The sequence below is a fragment of the Cryptotermes secundus genome, unplaced genomic scaffold (genome assembly GCF_002891405.2).
Source record: "Cryptotermes secundus unplaced genomic scaffold, Csec_1.0 scaffold514, whole genome shotgun sequence".
In the NCBI taxonomy this organism is placed as follows: domain Eukaryota; kingdom Metazoa; phylum Arthropoda; class Insecta; order Blattodea; family Kalotermitidae; genus Cryptotermes; species Cryptotermes secundus.
Window position 1 is genome coordinate 74135 of NW_019739218.1, and position 10076 is coordinate 84210.

At 43.3% G+C, this 10076-nt stretch overlaps 1 protein-coding gene across 1 annotated transcript; it reads right to left on the reverse strand.

Moving 5' to 3' along the window:
• Window positions 1–1964: 1964 nt before the first annotated feature.
• LOC111871725 (D site-binding protein) lies at window positions 1965–9131 on the reverse strand. Its single transcript, XM_023865020.2, has 3 exons — window positions 9009–9131; window positions 5764–5942; window positions 1965–2441 (listed from the first exon to the last, which is right to left on the reverse strand). The coding sequence occupies exons 1-3, from the start codon at window positions 9082–9084 to the stop codon at window positions 2298–2300; spliced, it is 399 nt and encodes a 132-aa protein (XP_023720788.1). The 5' UTR covers window positions 9085–9131; the 3' UTR covers window positions 1965–2297.
• Window positions 9132–10076: the final 945 nt, after the last annotated feature.

Genomic DNA, 10076 nt, shown 5'->3' on the forward strand with positions numbered 1-10076 from the left:
AGACATTGGAAACTACTTGGGTGGGAAATTGTTGCCTAATTTTGCTCAGAGGTCTCCTAGAGACATGAGGATCTTTTACGTACCGTAAATCTGCGACACGGGACCCACGGCTTAAAGTCCCTCCCGGAGTACTTGTTCCCTGAATTTTTCCGCCCTTAAAAATTCCACGGCCTCCGCCGGGTTTGAACCCGCGTACCTTGAGTCATGAAGTGGGAACGTTACTCCTAGACTACGGAGGTCGCTTATACTTGCAACATGCCTATAATCCTAAACGAGGAACATTTTCCGAAAACCAGGATTCAGAACTTTATACAAAGAAGTCGGTGACATCGCGCCATGTTCTCGAATACAGTTGACCTTGACTACGTTACCATGAGAACATAATCAGTTTTTCAGTAGGCCATTGTCGGTCATCTGTTGTACAAGCTAAAATATATGCAAAACAAACCCCGTGACCTGTAGTCCGCAAGCGAATTATACCGACCGAGCGACGGGCCGTTTGACGGCGAAGTTAGTGCCAACTTCTGCGGATAGAGGGTGTCGCGTGGTCAGCACACGGATCCCCACGGCCGCTAATCTCGTTTTTCTAGACCGGACTAAAACATATGCAAGTTACATAAATATTTGGGCACCTTATAGACCTAATCATCAGAGTTTCTTTCTAACATAAGGCCGCTGTATTCTTTGTGGGCCTTTTAAAGGACCCTTATTCACTGGGCACCGACCTCTGGTGGATAAACTTAAACATCGAGTATGAGTAGAATACGTCCAACCGATCTGACGCTAGGGAAAGGTACACACATGCAGGTAGACAGACAGATGATATTCCAACCCCAACCTTTCCCTATTCAGGGATGCTTATCGATTTTTTCACGATCTCAATACGAGATTCAGAAGGTAAATTATTAAAGAATCAAACATTCATTAGGAGGAATAAAAAATTTAAAGATAAAGCAATCCCTGTGCAGAAGAGAACATTTGGACCGAAGAGAGATGAAGCGACGGGAGGCTGGAGAAAACTGCATAATGAGGAGCTTCATAACTTTTACTCTTCGCCAAATAAAATTAGAATGATGAAGCCAAGGAGAATAAGATTGGCAGGACATGTAGCACGAATGGGGCGAAAAGGACTGCGTATAGGAAATTAGTGGGAAAAGCCTGAAGGAAAGAGACCACTAGGAAGACCAAGAAGTATGTGAGTTGAAAACATTAAAATAACGCTTACGGAGAATGGGATGGATTGGGTTGATCTGGCTCAGGATAGGGACCAGTGGAGGGCACTTTTGAACACGGAAATGAACCTTCGGGTTCCATAAAATGCTGGGAAGTTCTGGAGTAGCTCCATAATTGGCGGCTTCTCAAGAAGGGCTCAGCTCCATGAAGTTAGTTATTTAGCTCGGTGGGGTTAAAATAGTTGTTAATTACCCTGGTTTCTCATGCCTCGTTTGAGAAATATTTCAATTTCTGCCTTCCTGAACATTTGATTTGTCGAAACTTTTGTTTTCAGTAATTACATATTTAGGCTTAACTGTGTAAAATGAGGTTTCCACAGTTTAAGTAGACCCACAGCACGGATTACATCAATTGTTCACGTGACTTCACATCTTTCTCACTTACATAATTCTGATAAACTCGATAGCGGAAGCGCGGGTTCGAATCTGGGCCAGCGGTCATGAGAGGTAAGGCAAAGATATCCCCGTCCTTAACTAATTAAGCACCACGCCATGAAGACGTATGGGGGAGTGGATGTATAGATCTACATTTTCTTGACCTCGGCACTAATTGGAGTTGAGTGGTCAGCTTCACGCCACGACCGCTTTACCCCAGGAAGAGAGCTTGGGTGGACCCCAGAGCCAGTCTGGACGATTAGAGAAGTGAAATTTCTTGACCCTACCGGGTGTCGAACTCAAACCCTCGGTCGTCCAGCCCATAGCCAGTCGCTGTACAGACTACGCTATCCCGGCTCCAATTTAGGTACCATTCCTGTATAAATAACTCGTAAAATCCCACGGCTGTATTTTAATTAAATACACGTCTAATATTTTAAACAGAAAATTGACGGTGAAAGAAGTGAGGAATATAATATAGGACGTATATTCCATGTAGTCAACCTGCCCAACCACTCGTCAGCCTCATCTACAACATTTATACACCATCTTCTGATATAAATTTAAGGAGAAGTAATTAACATCACACTCTTCAATTGATTATGTACAAGTTAATCACAGCCATTCAGATTCTCACGAACTGCACATCGATCTATACAATAACACTGAAATTTCGACGAGCACAGGTGATCACGTGGGTCGCTGTTGAGCCATTTCCTCTGTCTTGGTCTGCAGTAGCATGTGCCTGAGTGACTGGATCTCCTCCTTCAGCGTTATAACCTGTGCTCGTAGCAGGGCGTTCTCGTGCTCCAGCATCGTGGCCCGCAGAGCGATCTGGAACAAGCGTCACGCAACTTCAGGACGTCAAATCGAGTCCCTCTCGTCTCACCGTCAGGTTTTATAAGCCTGATGTTCGTTCTCATTGCTTATTGCTTATTTTGTTAACAGCTCACAGGAGGTTAATTTCCATATAGCCCTCCTATAAAGAAGGCAGTTTTAACTTTTAACAATTAAATTAGAATAATAATAAGTTTAACCTGTGTTTTATAGAAAGAACTCGACATATTGGTGAGCGTAAGTCTGGAAAAGATACAAGGTCGAATGAGTGAAAAGTGAATGTGACCGCGTGTAATTATACAGCCGTCTTCATACACCTGAAGATGACCTCTTAAGGTCGAAACATGTGGTGATAATAAAAACGTGTTGTGTAGTCGGTAAATTCACTCTACTATTGATTAAACACACAACAGGATGCAAGAAACGATTAAAATTAAAAAGGCAGTTTCCGCTTAATTATTTGTGTGTATTATCCGTGGGAGATGACATTAAACGTCGACATGTAGAATTCGAAATAAATACGATAGAAAGTGACGGAGGTTGGAGAAAACTGCGTAATGAGGAACTTCATAACTTGTACTCTTCTCCAAGTATAATAGGAATGATGAAGTCAAGGCAGATGATATGGGAAGGGCATGTAGCACGAAGGGGGCGAAGAGGACTGCATATAGGATATTAATGGGAAAGCCAGAAAGAAAGAGACCATTAGGAAGACCAAGACGTAGGTAGATGAACGATATTAAAATGGATCTTAGGGATATAGAATGGGTTGGTATGGATTGGATTGATCCGGCTCAAGACAGAGACCAGTGGAAGGCATTTTTGAGCACGGTAATGAACCTTCGGGTTCCATAAAATGCTGGGAAGTTCTGGAGTAGCTGCACAATTTGGGGCTTCTCTAGAAGGGCTCAGCTTCATGAGTGAGTGAGAAGTTAAGTTGGAAGTTAATAGTATGGAAACTTACATAACAAACGGTGAGCTTTCCCGTTCAATTCACACGCATGTTGCACTAGTAACTTATATGATGGAGTGTGTACCTTGTCAGTCTGAAGTATTGTGAGATTATCCAGAGCTTTAAACGATAATTACACAATTTAATGCTCCATTTCTGTGCCTATTGTCTACTAGAACAGATTGCTTGAAATCTGCCATAGTTAACCTCAAAAACCTCCATTGGCGCCAGATCAGCTCGACTTGAATCTGTTCTTAATTTATTCATGGATCCATGGGGTTATTCGGTGTGGATTGGAGCACGCGGTAACGTGGCTGGTTGAGGCACTGCACTAAAAGCTGGGATGTTCGGGTTCGATTCAAAATGAGGGAATTAGATTTTTCAATTGACCTAACACTTCCAGCCTCACTATGACATTGCGGGCGACTCAACCTCTAACAGAAACTCATACCAGTATCTTCCTGGGAGCAAAGGACGGCCGGCCGGCAAGTAAGGCAGACAACCTCACCGCCATCTTTCAGCCGACTGTCTAGAGAAAATGTAGGAGTCTCGAAGTCTCACAACTCTATTGACCTTCACGGTCTATTACAGGTATTTCTTCATCTTTTTACCTTACATCGCGTATAATATCAACGAGCCGAGTTAGTTTGCCAATTTAGCAAGAAGGCCGAAGTGAATGTCATTCAATTCCTGTGTGATACAGGCTTCTAAAACAATATGGCCGCTAAACAGTTTCGTTAATGCCATCCACGTTGGAAGTCTTGTAATGGTGTTTAACGTGACGGTCGAATTATAAAGTTTTCTGACCAGGGCAGATTGCATTTAGTGATATTGGATTGCTTGGCTTTGCGCACGCACTTGTGCTCCTAACTGTACAGTTCGGATGGATGAAACATGCAAACGTAGTAACATTGATCACTTAGTAGAGTTAATATTTTGTAACAAAATTACTTCACGTGTTTATCTCTCTGTGGTTCTACAGATTTTGCGGACCTTAGCCGCTTTTTCAGTTTCTTAATCTATTCACAGTCGGTAGGACTCCTTGGACGGGGGATCAGCTCGTCACAAGGCCGCTACCTACACACAGAACAACACAAACACAGAATAAACGCATTGATACACCCATGTCTCAAGTGGGATTCGAACCCACGATCCCGGCGTTCGAGCGTGAGAAGACGGTTCATGCCTTAGACCTCTGTGATCGGCAATGTATGTGTTATTTAAAGAAAAACAATTATTCAGAACGTTCGTATGGGTCAAAGTAGCTTTTTTCAAACACGGTTGGTAACTCGGATAACCAAGGATTTACCTCGTGTTCTATGGAGCCATAAGTATCTTTGAAATGAGCTCGGTAATGGACCATGTCCTGAGCCAGTCCAAAACATCCCAACATATTTCTTTTTTCTGAGATCCATTCTAATATTATATTCTGTCTACACTAGGTCTCCCAGGTTATCTTCCATTCAGAATCTTCGCTAGAATGTCCTACATATTTAACATCTCCAATGTTTGCTTGCTTGCTACATGGCTCGCCCAACTCATTCTCCTTGTTTTTATCACTATTATTTGGTGAAGTGTTAAAATATTGAAGTTCCTCATTATGCGTCTTTGCCTATCCTTTTGTTAACGTCCAGACCAGCTCTGGGGCCCACCCAACTTCCTAGCCAGTGGACACCAAGGGCTCTTTCCCCGGGAGTAAAGCGGCTTGTGCGTGAAGCTGACTAATCTCCTCAAACTAATGCCGAGGTTAAGAAAACGTGGATCTGTACGTTCAGCCCCCCATACGCCTTCATGGCGTAGCGCTTGATTATTTAAGCACAGGGGCAATTGTACCTTTTTTAACCCTACTCCTACCAAAATGTTGATATGATATCATATGGAGCCTTCTTATAACTTTCCAAGGATTTGGGCCCCATTCCGACATCAGTGTGACTGTTCTGATCATATTAAGTCAAAATTATTGTGACTATGAAGCGTTATGCCAGAATTGCTTGATATTGTCGCTGTAACTAAGCGAATTATGTCGCTAAATTCTGTTTGGACTGGTCTTTCCAAATTGTGTTTGAAATCTTCGCTCGGGCCCTTGAATGACAAGCCCAAAATATTCTCCAAAATTCCTAGTTTCCGATGCCATCGATCTGTGTGTGTGTGTATGTGTGTGTGTGTGTGTGTGTGTGTGAGAGAGAGAGAGAGAGAGAGCGAGATAGAATGTCACATCCAAAAAAGACGACAAGTGAAATATCAGCTTTCTCTTATTTCTTTTCATTTCATGCATTTCTCTTATTAGGTAGCTATTTCGGCGAGCCCACATTCTCTGCTATGTTCGTGTTGCTCCACGGTTTGGCGACCGGGAACACGTGACTTTACCTGGTCCTCCCTCATCTTCCTCGCGTCTCTCGATTTTTTTGCTGCCTGGTTGTTCCTCTTCCGCCTCTCATAATACTTCTCATCCTTCTGGTCCTCTGGGATTGGCTTCTTCTCCCCGCGCGGTCTCTTTGGATTGGCACATGTACCGACTCCGGTCAGGGCTCGTGTCAGCATGGGATCTGTTAAACAGTATTAAGCGATGTCAAGGCGGTGGGATATATAGCACGCATGGCATGTTTTAAATGCGTACACAATTTTATTTGTAAAATGTGAAGGGAGAACACACTTAATAGAACTAAACGTCGATGGACTAATATTGAAATTGATCTTAAAATGAGAGAGTTCGGCGCTATTTCTTTATCTAAGTGGCTCAGTATAAAGTATAATATTGGCATTTCGTGAACGTTGTAATATAGCTTGATATTCCATGAAAAGGCGTGGATATCTTGATCGGTTGAGCGACTATCAGCCTCTCAAAAGAACTCTGTTCCAATTAATAGGTTGGTCAATGATAACAGATTTTAAGTTTTCGCAGTCTTTATCCGTTGATACAATTCTTGTGTGGCTGCAACGTGTGCATGTGGGCAAAGTTGTGGACGTTTCGTGCCTCAATCTTCAGTATTGAAGAGTTAATAATGATATATTCTTCCCTTTGCTTTTGCCTCAGCTACAAAACGCGACGGCTGTAACTCCGTTCGGAAGTAATTTCGGGCTGTCTGTGATTTAAGCTTTTCAATCTGACATGGCATCTTAAAAAATACTGTAGCATATTGTCCCTTATTGGGCGTATATCGCGACAAATAACTTCACGTCGTATTTTATATAGCGAATTTTATTTCACATCCGCTCTCACAATCACCCAAATTACAATGTGACGATTACTGCTATCTGCAGTATCACAATTAGTACACTCCAAATGCNTTTCCTCTTATGCTCCGTGTATATCGTGTCTCGGGATGTGTGTTCCCTTTTTGGCTGCGGATTGTAATGTTCCAATTAATAGTTTGGTCAATGATAACTGATATTAAGTTTTCGCAGTCTTTATCCGTTGATACAATTCTTGCGTGGCTGCATCGTGTGCATGTGGGCAAAGTTGTCGACGTTTCGTGCCTACATACTGCGTCAGTCTTCAGTATTGAAGAGTTAATAATGATATATTCATCCCTTTGCTTTTGCTCAGCTACAAAACGCGACGGCTGTAGCTCCGTTCGGAAGCAATTTCGGGCTGTCTCTGATTTAAGCTTTTCAATCTGACATGGCATCTTAAAAAAATAATGTAGCATATTAAAGCATTTAGACCATATCACAATGCTCAGAATTAAATTGTGGGATATTTGCTCAAAGCTAGACAAACAGCCGTTGCCAGGTAATGCCCACAACATACACTCACTTAACAATAGAGCAATTGTCGGAAACGGGATGTAGCGTGTACGATTAGTTAAAAAACGTTTTCACTGCAACGAGTTGACGCCCAACAATGGAAGTATTGTTGAGAAGCGTGTAACCGTTTGCCTACACGTTTGGCGGCATGCTCTTCTCGCTCTCCCCAAGGGCCTCTACGTCGGGCGCCATGCTCTTCAAACCGACCCACTCAGTGCTGGACTCTACACACTCGGTGAGACTTCTTGCCCCACACGCTGATCGTCGTATTATAACGGCTCGCTCGTTGTGTCCACTTACTTTACTGTCGTCTTCGGCCGCTGGCTGCTGGACTGCTACGGGCTGCGGTGGCTACAGCTGGCTTTACCCTTCTTCATTTATCCTACTTACACTCCTCTGATCTTTAGGGTAATTGGTTTAGTTTGGGCGCCAGTAAACTGCTACTATCAGTTTACAGTTTTTTGAAAGGTGTGAAGGATTGATAAGGGGGTAGCGGTGGTGTAGCTAGTTCCGCCGGTAGAGCTAAGATTCAGTTCTCAGGCCGTTTGGCAGGGTCTCGCTCAGGAAGGGAAGTGGGAGCTCCTGTTATAACACACACACACACACACTTTGTTCCACAAGACATTTTTGTCCCTAGTGGACGCCACTGCCGCACTAGATTGAATTTGGGTCCGAATGGTTTGCGATCTGGAATAAGACTTTCTGCAGAATGCCTTCTCCTCGAAACTCTCGGAGTAGTCTCGGTCAACAAGTCAGCTACCTAAATTACGAGGATTGGTCATTTTAAAAAAATGGGAGTACACTAATTGAGTATTCCCCCAACCCGTTTAGGTATTACAGGAAATTTAGGCGCTAAAACTTAACGTAAATCCTATCAGGAGCTTTGACAAATATTACGCTTGGCTTGGGCTGAGAGACCACCAATCTTAAAAGTTATGGGTTAAAAACAGTCACATATTGTATTCTCAAAGGATTCAGAAAAGTAAAATTTTGTGTGACTTTATAAAGAGCCTTCCTCTTTCACTTCGCATCTGCGTTGACCAGTCGTTTTTCTTTTGTCTTTTTCATTCGAGAGTTTGGGCTAAAACTCCTTCTTGAGGGCAAGAAATAGCCTATGTACCTCTCATCCATTTGCTGTAGGTTACAAGTAAACCTAACCGAACATGTTAATTTACATGGATCAAAACATGCTACTAAATTAAATTAAGCTGGGGTTGGCAGGTCGGTTACAAGCGGGTTATTCTACATGGTCCATGCCGAGGGGTTATAAGCGAGGCAAAGTTCAAATAGGCATGATCTGCTGTGCAACGCCTGTATTGACAGAGAACTTGTGTATAATGCAAAAGGAACAATTTTCAGTAACATGCACTGAGACACATACGCATGACGAAAGGCGAAAAATACTCATAAGAGACCAATTCATGTTCTCGTCAGAGAGGATATTACATAAGGAGTATTAAAGCAAGGGCTCAGTTAAATAAAGAGCTCTGTTCGTGGACTTCAACGGGCCTGACGCCAAGATGAACTGATTGGCAATAAACCGCCAATCATAAAATAACTTTGCCTTTGACTTTGAGCTTTGTTCAGTTGAGAGAAGGCGGTCAGCCGGCAAAGGCGTGAGCGCGGAAGTTGAAGAATCTCCACTGTTAGAAGCCGTTACCAGGAAACGACTAGCGGGAGTGTAGCAGACTGAGAACATTAGTGTGAGTGTAACACTGAATAATATAATGTGGAGACCAGCGGTGGCGCTGTAATTGAGTGTAGTTCCGAGTCGTGTGTATAAGTGATCAATAAATCCATTCACCAAAGAAAACCCTGTCTACAGCCACCCATACACATGACAATATACGATTATATGTTCTTACGTGTTTTTGAGTCCGCCATCATGGGCAGGAAAGGCGAGTACGGTTGGAAAGCACCCAGGATGCTGGGTGATGCCATGAACGCTGCTGCTGCTGCCGCCGCCGGAGGCGGCGCTGCCAAGGTAATAGCCGGGACACCTGCAGGAGGCGAGTCTGTATTGTGTCCCCCGGGGGCCAGCTCGGAGAGACGCGGAGACAGCAGCTGGTGGTATGGATGGGCGACATCGGCTGCAAACAGAAGCAGGCCGCTTAATTGCCACCAACATTTCTGTAAATTAATCGCCAATTTCTCTTTATTTCTTTAATAATTAGAACGCCCCTGCATTCGCCTCGAAAACCGCGCAGTCACAAAGCTGTCTAATTAAAACTGATAAAAAACTGTGATTAAACAAAACTCGCCATTGGACACGATCCTGCGGCAGTTTCATCATCCTCCAATTATCACAATATATCTCCCCCAAAACTCCATGTTCCCTGGTTCGGCTCTCCAAAATGTGGTTAATGAAATCATCGCTGAATGTGCTACAAAGACCATCCTCGGTATTACAAATGGGGGTATTCGAAAAATCCCCAAAATTACTTAGGTTTTGGACTTGGTCCATCGTCCGGTATACTAAAATTAGAGAACACAACATTGCGGAAACTGGATCTGTTTGTATCCTCAGGTGAGTGGGGGAGACACCTACTCTGTTGGGTCCCATACAAAGAGCAGTGATTGATGTTAGCGCTTTCTAAGGAACCCAAAAGAGCAGATATCTCCCTCCACAGCAGAGGACGCAAACAGATCCTGTTTCCGAAACTCCGTTTTCTCTCCTTTTTAGAATATCGGATGATGGACAGAGTACAAAAACTCAGTAATTCTAAGTGTTATACACCATCGTCAGAACGGTTTAGAATCTACTTGTATTCCACGAAGATACTGAACAAAATTGATACTATTTCTTTGTTTCTTCCCCGACAACTACTTGCTAAACCCATCGCAATCTTTCACAGAAATACAGTCGAGCCTGGTAAAGAATTCTGGCGGAGAGTCCTCCCACTTCCCCTACTCTTCCTTCCTTCGATCCCCCT